This window comes from Delphinapterus leucas, chromosome 1, assembly GCF_059928025.1.
Source record: "Delphinapterus leucas isolate spDelLeu-1000000601 "Yukka" chromosome 1, BTC_Dleu_Yukka2, whole genome shotgun sequence".
In the NCBI taxonomy this organism is placed as follows: domain Eukaryota; kingdom Metazoa; phylum Chordata; class Mammalia; order Artiodactyla; family Monodontidae; genus Delphinapterus; species Delphinapterus leucas.
In genome coordinates, this window is record NC_143129.1 from 53,312,074 (window position 1) to 53,329,284 (window position 17,211).

Below are 17,211 nucleotides of genomic sequence, written 5' to 3' on the forward strand. Positions count from 1 at the left end.
ATCTCTTGGTTATTCAGTAGCGCACTGTTTAGCCTCCATGTATTTGTGTTTTTTACAGTTTTTTTCCTGTAATTGATTTCCAATCTCATAGCATTGTGGTCAGAAAAGATGCTTGATATGATTTCAATTTTCTTAAATTTTCCGAGGCTTGATTTGTGACCCAAGATATGATCTATCCTGGAGAATGTTGCATGTGCACTTGAGAAGAAAGTGTATTCTGCCACTTTGGGGTGGAATGTTCTGTGAATTTCAATTAGGTCTATCTGGTCTATTGTGTCATTTAAAGCTTGTGTTTCCTTATTTATTTTCTGTCTGGATGTAAGTGGGGTGTTAAAGTCTCCCACTATTATTGTGTTACTGTTGATTTCCCCTTTCATGGTTGTTAGCCTTTGCCTTGTGTATTGAGGTGCTCCTATGTTGGGTGCATAAACAGTTATAATTGTTATATCTTCTTGGATTGATCCCTTGATCATTATGTAGTGTCCTTCCTCATCTCTTGTAAAAATCTTTATTCTGAAGTCTATTTTCTCTGATATGAGTATTGCTACTCCAGCTTTCTTTTGATTTCTATTTGCATGGAATATCTTTTTCCATCCCTTCACTTTCAGTCTGTATGTGTCCCTAGGTCTGAAGTGGGTCTCTTGTAGACAGCATATATATGGGTCTTGTTTTTGTATCCATTCAGCCAGTCTGTGTCTTTTGGTTGGGGCATTTAATCCATTTATGTTCAAGGTTATTATTGATATGTATGTTCCTATTACCATTTTCTTAATTGTTTTGGGTTTGTTTTTGTGGGTCTTTTTCTTCTCTTGTGTTTCCCGCCTAGAGAAGTTTCTTTAGCTTTTGTTGTAAAGCTGGTTTGGTGGTGCTGAATTCTCTTAGCTTTTGTTTGTCTGAAAAGCTTTTGACTTCTCCGTTGAATCTGAATGAGATCCTTACTGGGTAATCTTGGTTGTAGGTTTTTCTCTCTCATCACTTTAAGTATATCCTACCACTCCCTTCTGGCCTGCAGAGGTTTTGCTGAAAAATCAGCTTATAAACTTATGGGGATTCCTTTGTATGTTATTTTTTGTTTTTTCCCTTGCTGCTTTTAATATTTTTTCTTGCATTTAATTTTTGTTAGCTTGATTAATATGTGTCTTGGTGTGGTTTTCCTAGGGTTTATCCTCTATGGGACTCTTTATGCTTCCTGGACTTGGGTGACTATTTCCTTTCCCATGTTAGGGAAGTTTTCCACTATAACCTCTTCAAATATTTTCTCAGACCCTTTCTTTTTCTATTCTTCCTCTGGGACCCCTATAATTGGAATGCTGGTGCATTTAGTGTTGCCCCAGAGGTCTCTGAGATTGTCTTCAATTCTTTTCATTCTCTTTTCTTTCTTCTGCTCCTTGGCAGTTATTTCCACCATTTTGTCTTCCAGCTCACTTATTCGTTCTTCTGCCTCCATTATTGTTATTGATTCCTTCTAGTGTATTTTTCATTGCAGTTATTGTGTTGTTTACCTCTGTTTGTTTGTTTGTTTTTTAGTTCTTCTAGATCTTTGTTAAACATTTTTTGTATTTTCTCAATCCGTGCTTCCATTCTATTTCCAAGATTCTGGATCTTCCTTACTCTCATTACTCTGAATTCTTTTTCAGGTAGATTGCCTATTTCCTCCTCATTTATTTGGTCTTGTAGGTTTTTACCTTGCTCCTTCGTCTGTGACATATTTTTTTGCCATCTCTTTTTTTTTTTTTTTTTTTTATGAGTGGGATTGTGTTCCTGTTTTACTGGTTGTTTAACCTGAGGTTTCCAACACTGGAGTTTGTAGGATATTGGGTATAGCTGGGTCTTTGTGCTGAGATGAAGACCTCCAGGAGACGTCACTCTGATGAATATTCCCTGGGGTCTGAGGTTCTCTGTTAGTCCAATGGTACAGACTCAGAGCTCCCACTGCAGGAGCTCCCATCTGACCATGGACTTGCAAATCAAGATCCCACAAGCCACATGGGGAGCAAAAAAACAAAAGGTGGGGTGGGGGAGGGGAAGGCCTTGGCTGTGGAGGGCAGGGCCTAATCAAGGGCAACGTTTAGGTGGTGGGTGGGGCCAATGCTCAGGACTCACAGGGATGGAAAAGGCCCTGGGCTGTGGGGGGTGGGCCTTAGGCTCAAGGAACAGAAGGGGCCCAGGCATGCCCCCCACCCCTGGTCTCAGAAGACAGGGGACCTCACCTGGGAGCCCAGCAGGCTTTCTGGGCTCAAGTGGGTGGGGCAAACGCCCTCCTCTCCTCTCCTGCTCCTCTGGTCTGGGGTCTGGGAGGCCCCCTCCCACCTGCCTCTGCTGATCGCCCAGGCCTCCCTCCTGTGCCCCCAGGACCAGTGCAGTTGGAGGGGGAAGGGGAGCCCTTGGAGGGCAGGGGACCGGCCTGGGAGCTCAGCAGGTTCCCCATGCCCAAGTGGGTGGGGCAATCGCCCTCCACTTCTCTCCCACTCCTTCCCAAGGGCCCCTCCCACCTGCCTCTCCTGATCCCCCTGGCCTCCCTCCTATACCCCCAAGGACCCATGCAGCCTGGAGGGGCCTTGGAGGTTGGAGGATCAGCCTGGGAGCTCAGCAGGCTCCCCGTGCCCAAGTGGGCAGGGCAATCGCCCTCTGCTTCTCTCCCGCTCTTCCTGGAGAGTCCCTCCCACCTGCCTCTCCTGATATCCCTGGCCTCAGGGGTGCAGATCTCGTCTGACCTCCACTTCTCCTCCCCCTCGATCCCCCTACATCCTACCGGTTCACTCTGGGGTTCCTCCCGTCTTCTTGGGGGTCAGAGTTCCCCACCAGCAGCCGGCAGGCACCCTAGTTGTGGGGAGACCTAACTCTGTGTCTTCCCACACCGCCATCTTGACTCCTTCCCACACCGCCATCTTGGTATTTAAGTGAAGGGTTTCGAGCCAAGGAGCAACATAATTTGGTATATTCACATTATCAGTCTGGATGTTGGGAGTAGACTGAAAAAGGCAAGAGAAAAACAAACCAGAGCAAGCCAAGTGAGAGCTGATGGAGATGAATTCGTTTTCTTTTTTTTTAATTAAAAAAATTCTTTTTTATTAATTTTTATTGGAGCATAGTTGCTTTACAATGTTGTGTTAGTTTCTGCTGTGCAGCAAAGTGAATCAGCTATACGTATATATATATACCCTCTTTTTTGGATTTCCTTCCCACTTAGGTCACCACAGAGCATTGAGTAGAGGACCCTGTGCTATACAGCATGTTCTCATTAGTTATCTATTTTATACATAGTATCAATAGTGTATATATGTCAATCCCAATCTCCCAATTCATCCCACACACCTCCCCCCCTTTCCCCTTTGTATCCATACATTTGTCCTCTGTGTCTTTGTCCTTTGCAAATAAGATCATATATGAATTAGTTTTCTGTTGCTGCAAACTTGGTGGCTTAAAACTACACACATTTTTTTATCTTTCACTTCTGGAAGCCAGAAGTGTGAAACAGGTTTCACTGGGCCAATACTAAGTCGTAGTCAGAGCCGTAGTCCTTCCAGAGGCTCTTGGGGAGAATCTGTTTCCTCACCTTTTCCAGCTTCTAGAGTTGCATTTGTTGCATGGCTTGGTCCCTTCTTCCATCTTCAAGGCCAACAGTGTAGCATCTTCTCTGCTCCATCTTCACATCATCTTCTCTTTTCTGTGTTAAATCTCCCTCTGCCTTCTTCTTTAAGGACACTTGTTATTACATTAGGGCCCACCTAAGTCATCCAGAATAATCTCAAGATCCTTACTTTAATCACATCTGCAAAGTCTCTTTTGCCACATAAATAACATTCACAGGTTCCAGGGATTAGGACCTCGGTGTTTTGGGGGCCCATTATTTAACCTACCAAAGGAGGCTTGGACCAGGGTAGAAGTGATGGAAATGGTGAGAAATGAGCAGATTCTGGGATTTGCTTTGAAGGCCAAACCAATTGGGTTGCTTTATAGATTGAATGTGGGATGTGAGAGAAAGAGAGGAATCAAGGAAAGCACCAAGGCTTTGGCCCGAGCAGTTGTAGGAAGAGAGTTTCCATTTACTAAAATGAGAAAGACTACAGGAAAAGAATCTTGGTGCCTGTAGGATGATGGTGGAGGGGATTGACTGATTGATTGATTGATGTCAGAGAGTTCAGGGGCTCGTGGACATATTATTTAGGTTTGAGATGCCTCATCCAAGTGGGCATGTTGAAGAGACTGCTGGATGTATGAGTCTGAAGTTCAGGAGAGGAGTCTACGCTGGAGATATAAATTTGGGAGCCTTCCATGTGTCTTTAAAGCTTTGAAATTGAATGAAATCATTAAAGGTGCAAGTGTAGATAGAAAAGAAAAGAGCTCCAAGGACTGAGCCTGGGGGACTCCAGTCATTCGAGATCGGGGAGATGAGAAGGAACAGCACAGGGAGATCACAAAAGAGCAGCCAGCTAGGTAGAAGGACAACCAGGAGAGGGTGGATCTTGGAGGCCACATGAAGACAGGAGACAAGGATAGGGGTGGGGGTGGGCAGGGCAGCTAAGTTCCCGGAGGGAGATCGGTACCTGTGGGATGAGGGCACACCTCACCAAATCTAGCACCTGGCACCTCCTAGCACCCCAAAACACACACACACAAACACCTTCTGGCATGAAAATCAAGCCCATGTCCTCAGGTCTGGCCAAAAGAGCAGAAAAGGTCTGCATTCTCTGGTCCAAACCCCTGCAGAGATGCCACTTGGATGTGGTAAAGCTGTGTGTCTTGTCTGGTAGACCCATCTCCTTCACCCCATCTGTGATTCCCAGAGGGCAAATCTGTCACCTGTTTCTGGAAGAGGAATTCCATCTCAAGCATCAAGGTCTCCATCTGCTTGCCACCCATTGAGCAGCCTGCATTGTTATTGATTGGGTGCTCAGATCATTAGTGCCTGAGTAGAAAGCAGCAGCTGCACTCATGTCACAGGTAGGGCTGTTCCCCGTGAGGCCTGACTGCCATTCTGAACCGTTGTTTTAATGCTTTAAACTAGAATGCTCACTATATATATATATATATATATATATATATGCGCTTTATTTATTTTTATTTTTGGCTGCGTTGGGTCTTTGTTGCTGCGTGCAGGCTTTCTCTAGTTGCGGTGAGCGGGGGCCACTCTTCGTTGTGGTGCGTGGGCTTCTCATTGCAGTGGCTTCTCTTGTTGCGGAGCATGGGCTCTAGGTGCATGGGCTTCAGTAGTTGTGGCTCGTGGGCTCAGTAGTTGTGACTCACGGGCTGTAGAGCTCAGGCTCAGTAATTGTGGCACACGGGCTCAGTTGCTCCACGGCGTGTGGGATCTTCCTGAACCAGGGCTCGAACCCGTGTCGCCGGCATTAGCAGGCGGACTCTTAACCTCTGCACCGCCAGGGAAGTCCTAGAATGCTCACTTTTAAATAGCCCTGTTATTTCACGCATCATACATGAAACATCCATCAGATCCTCAGAATCAAATTGAATTCAAATCCTATGTTATACAATCAACACCAGATATCTTGAAACACCTACCTACATAGCCAGGCAGTTGAGGAATCTCCATGTATACCAGCTTGGATGGATTCTCTTCTCTTCCCTTCCTTTCCCCTCCCCTTCCCTTTCCGTCTCTTCTCTTTTCTCCTCCCTTCTCTTTTCTATCTCTTTCTCTACCCTAATAATTCCTCTCAAGTTTTAATTCAGTACTTAGATCACTGGTTCTCAAACTTGGTTGCATATTGGAATTAAAACCTAGAGAATTTAAAAAAAAAAAAAAACTAATGCCTGGGCCCCATTCCCAGAGATTCTGATTTAGTTGATCTTGGGTGTTAGCTGGGCTTTGAGGGTTTTTTAAGGTCCTCAGGTGATTCTAATGTGCAGCCAAATTTGAGAACCACCGTCTTCAATTACCTTCTAAGTAGTGAGTCCCAGTGCAATATTTTAAATGCTATGGCAGGAGAGGCTGGATCTACCTCCAACTCCCTGCCCTGCCTCTCCCTAGCATTCCTGGTTTATGGGATAAAGACTTGGGGCCAGTTTATCAGATCTGAACATCACCAGTAGATGCAGTATGTTGTGTAATGCTCTGTATCTTCCAAATAGCATGATCCAATGTGGGCTCAGATATTGTACACCCAGCTTTTAATTTCTCTCCACAACTTCCCTCCTATGGCACCTTCAGCCAATTTTTAATTGCAGCTCTAGCTCCAGTTGTAAGCGATGGGAGAAATAGGGTGAAGGTGGATGGAAATAGCCAAGGGCACACAGGTGCACACAGTGCAGGCACACACACGCATAATCGGTGAATCAGACTTAGAAGTGGAATTCTGCTGGTACAGAAATCCTCTGATAGAGAAGAAGCGGCTGTAGTGCTCTATAATGTCTGTTTTTGTGGCACTCGGTTGGAGAATTATGAGAAAAAACCTGGTTTTTTTGCCCCAAAGCAGGTCTTGCCCAATGAGCTGCATGCTCGGAAGAAAACTGCCTGTCCCCTTCTCCCTCCATCTGGGATCCTTAATTGGCAAGATCTAAACCGTAATGTGCCCAGGCTAGATCCAAGTCTATTAAATGCCATAACTCTCAGGCTCTTTGAAAAGAAAAATTCCACGGCCTTCAAGAAAGCAGCTTGGTAATAAGTCTCAAGAACTTGAAATATGTCCAGTTCATATCCTTACATCCAATGATTTTACTTCCTATCCTAAGAAAATAATCAAAGATGTGGGAAAAGGTTTATGTATACAGATCTTCAACGAAGTGTTATTATAACTGCAAAAATCAGAAGTAACTGTACACTGTCTATAACACAAATTCCATTTAATATATCATGCTATATCACAGTATAGTCAAGCAATGAAATATACAGATTGTCAAAACACATTTTCAATTTTTTTTTTTTTGGCTGAGTTGGGTTTTTGTTGCTGCACGCAGGCTTTCTTTGGTTGCAGCGAGCAGGTGCTACTCTTTGTTGAGGTGTGCAGGCTTCTCATTGCAGTGGTTTCTCTTGTTGCAGAGCACGGGCCCTAGGCGCGTGGTCTTCAGTAGTTGTGGCGCACGGGCTTAGTTGTTCTGCGGCATGTGGGATCTTCCCGGACCAGGGATCAAACCTGGGTCCCCTGCATTGGCAGGCGGATTCTTAACCACTGTGCCACCAGGGAAGTCCTCAAATACTTATAACCATATGAAAAAATGCTCACAATATAATGCTAAAAGAAAATAAAATGTGTAGGTAAAATGATTAATTTTGCAGTTCAGTCCAGTTGTGGATATACACATCGATTTGTAGAGAAAAGCACCCTGAACATAAATACTAACTTGTTAACAGTGGTTCTCTGGATTGTGTGGTGATGATTGATTTCTTATATATATATTTTTCTTTTTCTGAGTTTCCCAAGCTTGTATCTATAATCAGGAAAAAATATATTTTTTAAATGAAAAGGTTTCATTTCTCACGATGGGAGCCAGCTTCTGTCGGAGGCTGACTTCAGAAGTGACCCCATAGTTATCCTCCTTATCACTGCCTGTGTGCACACTGATGCTTTCCAAGCCCTTCCCTGCTTTTCGCTGCCCTGAGTCCCACAGCATCTTTGACATGGGTGAGCCAGGGGAGCATTCCAGCCCCTCTCAGGAGACCAGCCAGGGGCTGGGGTATGCTTGCTGGGCAACCAAAGAGGGTACTTACCAGGTAAGGACCATGTGTCATGCTGCTCTTCAGCGTTATGAGCTCAGCGGGAGCCTCAGGAATTGGAGACATCTTGCCTAGACACGAGAAGCGCACTTATTAATTAATTCAGTCTAGAGGTGTTCATTAAGGGTGCCAGGTGAAGTTCCCACTCATTCCACGAACACTGTTACAGGTTGTAAGTTGAAGGAGCTGACTGATGGGGCTGAGAAGGCAAGTTTGGGACTAAGGCTTGGGGTTCTGAGAGAAGATAGCTCCACCTTGCTAGGTAGTTGCTTGGTAGGGGTTGGTAGTCAAAGTCTCACCAAAGGGCACTTCCTCTCTCTCTCTCTCTCTCTCTCTCTCTCCCTCCCTCTCTCCCTCCCCCCTCACCGTTTCTTCAGATGGAGGTGATTGTCGGGGACTTTGGGATCGTGGTGGTCCCCCGGGACGCAGCCGACACAGACCGAATCATGAATCACTCCTCAATACTCCGCAAATACAAAGTGAGTCCCCCATTCTCCCTGCTGGTATAGTAATGTGATGTGGCCCTTCTCTGAGAAGCCTGCGGGCTGGAGAAGTGAGGATACAAAAGGAGTTTAGTGTGAGAGACTGGCTACCTACTGTCTCTGCTTTGTCCCCAGAACAACATCATGGTGGTAAAGGATGACATCAACCATCCCATGTCTGTCGTCAGCTCAACCAAGAGCAGGTACGTTTGACAAACGACCAGAGAGACCTTGGTCAGACTGGCTTACAAGTTCCCATACAACTCTCCTCAGTCCAGGCTGACCGTTAGGTTGGCTGACACCTGCTGCCCCAGTATGCAGCCTTCTTTTTAGAACTCATTTATTTGTCCCCAGTCATTGACTTTTAAAAGGGCGACAGGCCATTTATTAGTTTTAGCTGGTTTGAAGGGGGAAAAGGAGGTTTTTAGTTTGGACTCTAGTTTGAGGTACGCATGGAATTTGTAAGTGTTTAGGTTAAGCTGCCATAACAAAAAGATCCCCAATAGTTAGAGTTTTAAATAAGAGAAATGTTTATATCCCTCTAACTGAAGTCAGAAGAAACTGAATCTCTGTTCTTTTCAATGTGAAGCTTCCCTCTCAGGGTCCACAGCTGCTACAGTGACTGTTCTCAGCCAGTGGGAAAGGGCAAGGGGCTTTGTCCTTAGGAAGGTGACCCGAAGTTGCACATATCCCTTCCCCTTCATCCCCCTGGCTCAGCTTCAGTCATGTGGCCATGCCTAGCCTCCAGGGAGGCTGGGAGTAGACTTTGTAACTTGGCAGCTCTGTGTCCAACTAAATCTTGGGAGGTTGTAGCACTAAGCAGAAGAAAGAATGGATACTAGGGCCAGTTAACAGTCTTCACCACAACCCCCAAGTGGGAATGTCCAGTAGAATAATAAGATGTGTGGAATATAGAGGTCTGGAAGTGTAATAAAACTGAAAGCCATGAGTACCTAAGTGTAAATTAAAGTTCAGGGCTGTGGCTACGCTCACGGGGAGAGTCAGCAAGAAGAGAAGAAGGCTATGGGGAATACTTAAAACACATTAACATTTAAAAGAAGGCTGAGGGGGCTTCCCTGGTGGCACAGTGGTTGAGAGGCCGCTTGCCCATGCAGGGGACACGGGTTCGTGCCCTGGTCCGGGAGGATCCCACATGCCGCGGAGGGGCAGGGCCCGTGAGCCATGGCCGCTGAGCCTGTGCTCCGCAGCAGGAGAGGCCCGCGTACCGCAAAAAAAAAAAAAAAAAAAAAAGGCTGAGGAGTAAATTAGAAGTTTGGGATTAAGATATACACACTACTATGTATAAAATAGATAACCAACAAGGATCTACTGTATAGCACAGGGAACTATACTAAATATTTTGTAATAGCCTACAAAGGAAAAGAACCTGAAAAAGAATAGATAGATAGATATATGTATGACTGAATCACTTCACTCTACACCTGAAGCTAACACAACATTGTAAATCAACTCTACTCCAATTTTTAAAAAGTAATAAAAAAAATAAAAGAGACGAAGGAGCAGTCAGAAACCACCAGCATTGGTGGCCCTGGAACAAAGGCAGCAGATGGCACAAAGATGGAGAGCCCTGTCAGTTGTCATCTGTGTCGCATGTTTCAGAGAAATCAAATGAGCCCAGGATTTTAAAAGGTCCGCTGGACTTCTTCCCTGGAAGGTGATTATGTAGACACTTGAAATAGTAGCATCAACTATGAGGTGAGAGCAGAAACCCAGTGACAACAACCAGTGAGGGGAAAGGGGAAGGCTGTGGTTCCAGCCACGGCTGCACAACAGAATTACCGTGAGAACTCACACAGCACAGATTCCCGTGTCCCATTGAGTCCCACCGAATCAGAATTTCTGGGTGTTGGGCCTGGCTATCTGCTTCCTGGGTGATTCTCGTGAAGCTGGGATTGGCATTTGGAAACCACGGTTATAGACCACTTTTTCAAGAAGGCTCCCTGTAAACCGTGCAGGGAGGCACTTGGGAACCTAGCTTGCTGGAAGGTCAGGACACTATGCATTGAAAAGGCACTGAGCCAGCCTCTGGGGAGATCTCGCAACGCAGAGCACAGATGCCTTTTAGAATCTAGATATGCGGAGGAGTATATGAGTTCTTACAAATAGCTCCTTGGGGCCCGACATTCCCAAGACCATCATGCGCATAGAAAATGGGGAGCAGCCAGACCAAGTCTGGAGCAAAACCGTGCGGAAACCAGACCCCTTCTGTATTTGGTAGTCCACCCACCCCTCAGGGCTTGTGAGAAGGGCCTCAGAGAAGGGCAACTTCTTCTCTATCAGGGCTTCCATAGGAAGGAAAAGAAGGGGTCAATCATAAGGTTCATTTTCATGAGACCATGGTGTAGAGAAACACAAAGAAATGAAATAAGAATAGCTAACACTTGCATTGAAATGCCTCCTGTGTGCTTGGGCTTTTCTAAGTGCTTTGTGTAATGACTCATTTAATCATTTTAATAACTGAGATCGGCCCAGATACTACCCCCATTTTATAAACGAGAAAATGGAAGAATAGATGGGCTTAAACAACTTGCCCAAGGTTCCTCAGTTAGGAAGTAGCAGAGTTAGGATGGGGGAGGAATTATGGGGGCAGGAGGGCTTTTCCTGATAGGGATGCCGTGTATTTAGCCTAAGCAAAGACTGGTAATGGGGTGTTGGGTAAACCCTTTCCCCGAAAGGGAATGGGCTGGCCTGTCCTCTGGCCTTGCTTCAGGAAAGGATGTCATCTGATCACTGTCTCTTCTCATCCAGGTTGGCCCTGCAGCATGGGGACGGCCATGTCGTGGATTACCTGTCCCAGCCGGTCATCGACTACATTCTTAAGAGCCAGCTGTACATCAACACCTCGGGCTAGCAGCCCCAGGGCCCTCTGCTCCAGTCGTCCCTCGTCCTCCACCAACACACTGGCCCCTGCAGCCTCTGTCCGTCCCATTTCTCTCCTGCCTCTCTGTTCCTCCATCTCATCTTGACTGTTGTCCCCACTTGCTGACTCAACCCTCCCACAGTGTGGAGGACCTGCAGAGAACCACGGCATACCCCACTCCGCAGTCATCTTCGGACAAACTTTCCTCTAGTCTCCGGGTTGGGGGTGGGTGAGGGGGTAGGGATAGGGGAAGTGCGGTCCTCGGAGATGCGCGGGTGTCCGTCTCCCAGCATGCTCTGGGGAGGTGGCTCCGGGCCTCGCCTTCCCAGCATGCCCTTTACCACAAAGGGCTATTTTTCTTTCTTTCTCTCTTTTCTTTCGTTTTTTTATGTTTTGTGTCGTTGTTGTTCACTCCTCAGAGAACTTGGATCCAATCAGTGTCCGTGGTTCTTTATGTTTGTAGTCTTGTTGCATTCCTGTGGTATTCCTTCCATTTTGATAGGATACCGCAGCCAGCCTCAGCTCTCAGAAGGTGCGTGTGGGCTACACCCGGTGAACGGGGCCGAGCCACCTCCACTTTCCCAACACCCTCACCCACCTATCCGCTTTCTCCCCTCTGCTGCCCACACACACCGCAGTCTGGGGTCGAGATTGAGACATTCATGTTCTGAAACCTGGGATGCAAGTCTGGGAATAGTAGGGTTTCTCAGAAGGATTTCAGCCCATTTCCCTAGTTTCAGAAGACCACGTTCCTGTTGGGCCTGTGATCACACAGAGCCAGTCCCTTCTCCTTTCTTGGTGGCATCTGTGCAGTTACTTATTTGGGCTGTAACTTGTGACAGAATGTGGGTTGTTCTCTGCCAGCCCAGGCATTACCAAGGGACCTTCAGATCACCATCAAAGCCCTTGGAGGCCATACTTAGCCGCATTCTTGCATTTGAGAAGAATTAGTACGCAAGGCCAAATCCTAATAATGCAGTCATTTCTGAAATAAAATATGCTAGGAATTCACTCAACCATAGAGATCTTTGCTAACTGGAATTACTTATTGCCTGTTTGGCTGGGAAATGCTTCTGTCATAATGTAAGTCCAGGATGACCTAGGAGAAAGCAGTCAGTTTCCCTGATGGGAACCAGTGATTCTCACCCACTCTAGCTTGGTAACACAGGCGGCGCCTGAGGTTAGTTACTTTTTGAGAAGCAGAGCCTCAGCCTTGTTCCTGGGTTAGGATTACATCTTGTGCTGAGCCCAGCAGCCACAGTCATCGCCTCCTGGTGAGCGTGGGCTCACAGAACAGAGATCTCGGGGGAGTGTCAAGAGCCGCTAAAGTGTTTCAGCCCTTTTCTCCCTAATTTCCCACCTTCCTCTGCTGCCCTGGAAATAGTTTTGACAGACTCTGTTCTAGTTGTTCAGGCCTCGTTCACGACCTGCTTAAAAACCAAAAGGAAATTACCGTCTTATACTCTGTGTCCCTCATCTAGTCTCTGGCTCTTGGGTTTTTGGTTCTTTGAGGAATGGTCCCTGAACGGTAGGATGATTTTTTCAAAATCTAGTACCAACCCTGGCCCAGAAGGGGCCAGGTAGGATCTGACACCAGAAACAATGTTCTTCACCACACATTTCACATCTGTAACATCCTTCAATAGCCTCCAGGGAAAGAAACTAAATTCAACAGAAGAATAGCAAGGTGGGGTGGGGGAGGTGCTGTTCCTCTTGCATTATGGAAATAACCTCCAAAGGACTGAAGTGAGATCCTATTCTTGGGTCTCAGTGTTTGGCTAAGGATCATGGAATCATAAACTGGAAAGATCTTTAGAGATTTGTTGATCCAACCTTTCCTTTAAAGGATGAGGGAGCAGAGATCCACTGGATTAAATGGCTGGTCCAAGGTCACACAGCAAGTGTAGAGTCTGGCAAAAGGCTAACGTCTCCCTGACCCCTTAGGTCATCACACCACATGGTCCCTGATCCTCTGGTTCCCCATGATACTGACCAGGTAAGATGTAGTTTTCAGCCTTTACCTGGCGTCTTTCTCTTAAGTTATGTTTGTCTCAGGTGCTCCCTGTATATGGCCTTGTGTTTGCTAGTCCTGGGGGAGGGTGTGATGGTGAGGAAGGCTGTAGCTAGGTTTCCCTTAGAAACCGATAGCTGGAGATGGCAACGGCTTGGAGGAAATCTGAATCCAAGAAAGGATTGCTTTGTGGAAGACAAAGACCCAGAAAGTGCTCAAGATTGCATTCGTGCTGGAGAGAGAGTGACAGAAGTATCTTTGTCTAGGCAAGACAGCTGCAAGCCAGGAAACGAAACAAAGGAAATCAGGGAGCTGGATTCCCTGGGGGAACACGCATTTTCAAGGATATGGAGTTTATGGATAGAGTTTATTCTGAAGATCCACGTGAGCAGATCTGAGAAAGACCAGCTGTCTTTTGTCTCTTTGGCCCACTTTTCCTTTGCTGGGCTCTGTGGTCAAGCCCCATTTAGTCCACGACCCATGAGAGGAAACAGGGCTGGCTCTCGGCATTCAGTGGGGGGGGGGGGGAGGGGGAGGCAGAAGGCATGCTTGTAGGGAGAGTGAGATGAGCTGAAGAAAAGAATGGGAGCATAGAATAGATTTCTAGGAATGAAATGGGGCAGATTCTATCTTGATGAATCATAAGGATCATGTTAAAATAGCTTTTCTTTAATACCAGGAAAAGTGACTCCCCTTTTGGATGGAATTGTCCATTTCCTGCCCTGCCCCATTCTTCACTTGCTAGGGGGAGGTCAGAGCTCCTCTCTCAGTCCAGGCAGGACACGATGACTGTGACCCAGCCAAGGCCAACACCAGAGAGATGATTCAGAGTTTGAAGTAGTGCCCCAGGTGCCAACAGGATGACCTCGAGACCCCAACTTCCACTCGGGTCCTGCTCCTTCCCAAAAAGGCCAACCCAAAGGCTCAGAGATCGTGAGAAGGGCACGGGCTAGAAAGATTGTGTCAAGAGGAGTCTGGAGCCTCATTTCCTGCCTACCAATAAAAATGTCCCTCCCACTTCTATGAAAGTGGCTGATATGTAAGAACAGGCAGGAGGGAAACCCTTTGTGTCAATGACTCTGTTCTCAAGGAATGGCCCTTTGGGGGCAGGGGTCTGTGCTGCTAGCTGGTACCTCATTTGCCACCCCCCTTCCCTAACCCCAGGCAGCCTCTGGGGCCATCTTGCTTTCACTTTCCTTGAATGTACATGGGAACAGGGGAGGAAAGTCTCTTACTGAAGTGCCTGAAACCCAGAACTAGAGCTTCTAGAGACGCTGTTCTTCCTGTCCCGGCTTGGCCAACCTTCCCCCAACGTTCCCTAGTCTCATGCTTCAGCTTCTCAGAAAGAATAAAAGAACATGATGTTGTAATTAAATTGAAAGCAAGACTCCATAACCAAACTGCAGCAAAAGGCAGAGAATTACAGGGAGAAATGACTTGTATTTTAATAGCCCAAATCTATTCCCCCAAACAGACTCTCTCTCTCTCTCTCTCTCTCTCTCTAGAGGACGAAGAGAGAGAAGCATGTTATATTTTATTCATCAAAAGAGTAATGCAAAAATAAATCAGTAGAATATGAAAAGCTCAGGATCTCTCCCAAGGCTACGGCAGGAAAGCAGGCAGGTGAGATGGGAAGGATGGAAACAGGGATCGATTTTGTAGTTCATCCAATTTGGACACCTTAGGAATAGCATCGTGGTAAAGATGATGAATGTGCTCTGTCCACTTCATTTGGTCTGCGCCTTCCTATAGCTGCCCAGTAAACGCGATTCTTCACGTGGTTTCTTTGTTGTGTATGTTTGGAATGTCCTATTAGCCTGTAACAGTCAGTTAGGAATGAGTTACACTCTTTCCCTCCGCCTTCAGTCTAGGTCTGGCGCCCAGACCTCAGCTTGATCCAAGCAGTCTCAAGGATTGGCATGGGGAGGGGGAAGCTTTTTTGAATCACTTTTTGGTCCCTGAATCTGCCATTTTGAGAATAAGATTTGCTTTGGAAATCAACACATTAATAAAAACTACATTCAAGTTGCAACACCATCTCACAGTGAAATATTTTGAGTAAAATTTTGTTGCTAGAATAGTCACAGACAAAAGTTTTATCGGCAAAATGTTTCAATTACGTTAATAAATAAGATGATGCTACTAGTCTCGTGTCTTGGCCTAGAATCTTCTCTGTGATTTGCAGAATTAACCACTTTTTCTTCACAGTCTTACTTGACAGAAGCCAACAGTTGTTAAGCACGCTCTTAAGAGCAGGAGATTCTCTGGCTGGTTTGGCTGATGCAGCACGTGTAATATGAAAGTATATACAACCACACCCATAAGCAGGGAAGAATAATTAGCAAATTTGTCAATTGTGCCTAAGTTTTCTCAGTTTTTTTAAAAAATCAAATCTTAGGTTCTACCTAATCTGCATAGTCTGGTCTTGGTTAGCTTTGGATTCTTAATGAAATTAGTGCTTTGTGACTTAAAAATGTATTTGTGAAAATTAAAAACTTGGATAACTTGCTTCTTGACATAAAAGATCTCAAGTAAGACAGAAATTGTTAAACTCACAATTGGTTTTGTTTGGTAAAGTAAACAAGCAAAAACCGAATAAGTTAATTGTTCAATCCTGCTGTGGCTGTTAGTTTGTATTTAATTTTTAGTCGTGATGTACATTATGCATGGGTTTAGGTGTAAATAGTGATAGTCCTTAGCTAATATCACTCATGATTCAGTAGGTCAAATAACAATTCCCCATTCGGCCACCTCATTTAAGGCTTAGCTACTTGTTTGTCAGATGAGTTGTGTGAGGTTTTTAAAAATTATTTTGGTTCTTAGTATCTTTTTCTGTTTAAGACTGAGATTAGTTAGCTTTGTGTGTATCCATGTGGGTTTGTTGGCATATCACGATGGTGCTTGATATGCCTTATAAATTGATGGCTTGTATTTATGTTTGCTATTTTACTCGCAAAGCTGAACACTTTTTTCCTTCTCTCCTGAGACTACGTAATGATGTGCTCTTGTTTAAAACTGGGTATAAACACTGGTTTATTTTGCTTACTTATACTAACTTATAAAATATATACACTACCTATGAATTAACATACATGTACATAGCACATTTTTTCCCTTATGACCCATAAGTAAGCTTCAGATCTTGGAATTTCCTAGAAAGTTCCATGTAGCCCATAGTATAAGGAAAGCAGAGAGAGAGAAAAAAAAATCTAATCTCTGCTTTCCAGGTGGGAAAATTGAACCACAGCAAGAATCCACAACATTCCCATGACCATATAAAACATTAAAAAAAGAAAGAGAAACATATTCCTGGTCCTTGAGACTTGGTCCAAACATTGGACATTACTGAGTATCATCTCACCCTTTTGTCCAGCCTCCTAAGAGTACTGAAAAAAAGGAATCACATCCTGGGATCAGATCAGAAATACATCTGCTAAAGAAATTAAAGATGATACAAACAGATGGAGAGAAATACCATGTTCTTGGATTGGAAGAATCAACAGTGTGAAAATGACTATACTACCCAAAGCAATCTACAGATTCAATGCAATCCCTATCAAACCACCAATGGCATTTTTCACAGAACTAGAACAAAAAATTGCACAATTTGTATGGAAACGCAAAAGACCCAGAATAGCCAAAGCAATCTTAAGAAAAGTGGAGCTGGAGGAATCAGGCTTCAGACTATACTACAAAGCTACAGTAATCAAGACAGTATGGTACTGGCACAAAAGCAGAAATATAGGAACAGGATAGAAGGCCCAGAGATAAACCCATACACATATTGTCACCTTATCTTTGATAAAGATGGCAAGAGTATACAATGGAGAAAAGACAGTCTCTTCAATAATTGGTGCTGGGAAAACTGGAGAGCTACATGTAAAAGAATGAAATTAGAACACTTCCTAACACCATACACAAAAACAAACTCAAAATGGATTAAAGGCCGAAATATAAGGCCAGACACTATAAAACTCTTAGAGGAAAACGTAGGAAGAGCACTCTTTGACATAAATCACAGCAAGATCCTTTTTGACCCACCTCCTAGAGAAATGGAAGTAAAACAAAAACTAACAAATGCGACCTAATGAAAGTTAAAACCTTTTGCACAGCAAAGGAAACCATAAACAAGATGAAAAGACAACACTCAGAATGGGAGAAAATATTT

General features: G+C 45.0%; 1 protein-coding gene across 1 annotated transcript in view; it reads left to right on the top strand.

The window, feature by feature from the left end:
- Window positions 1–13,556, top strand: part of NMNAT2 (nicotinamide nucleotide adenylyltransferase 2) — a 196,251-nt gene extending 182,695 nt beyond the window's left edge. The window contains exons 10-12 of the mRNA XM_022593336.2: window positions 8,047–8,148; window positions 8,287–8,354; window positions 10,921–13,556. Of these exons, the coding sequence (XP_022449044.1) occupies window positions 8,047–8,148; window positions 8,287–8,354; window positions 10,921–11,023 (273 nt within the window). The 3' untranslated portion in view covers window positions 11,024–13,556. The remainder of the gene's footprint in view (window positions 1–8,046; window positions 8,149–8,286; window positions 8,355–10,920) is intronic.
- Window positions 13,557–17,211: the final 3,655 nt, after the last annotated feature.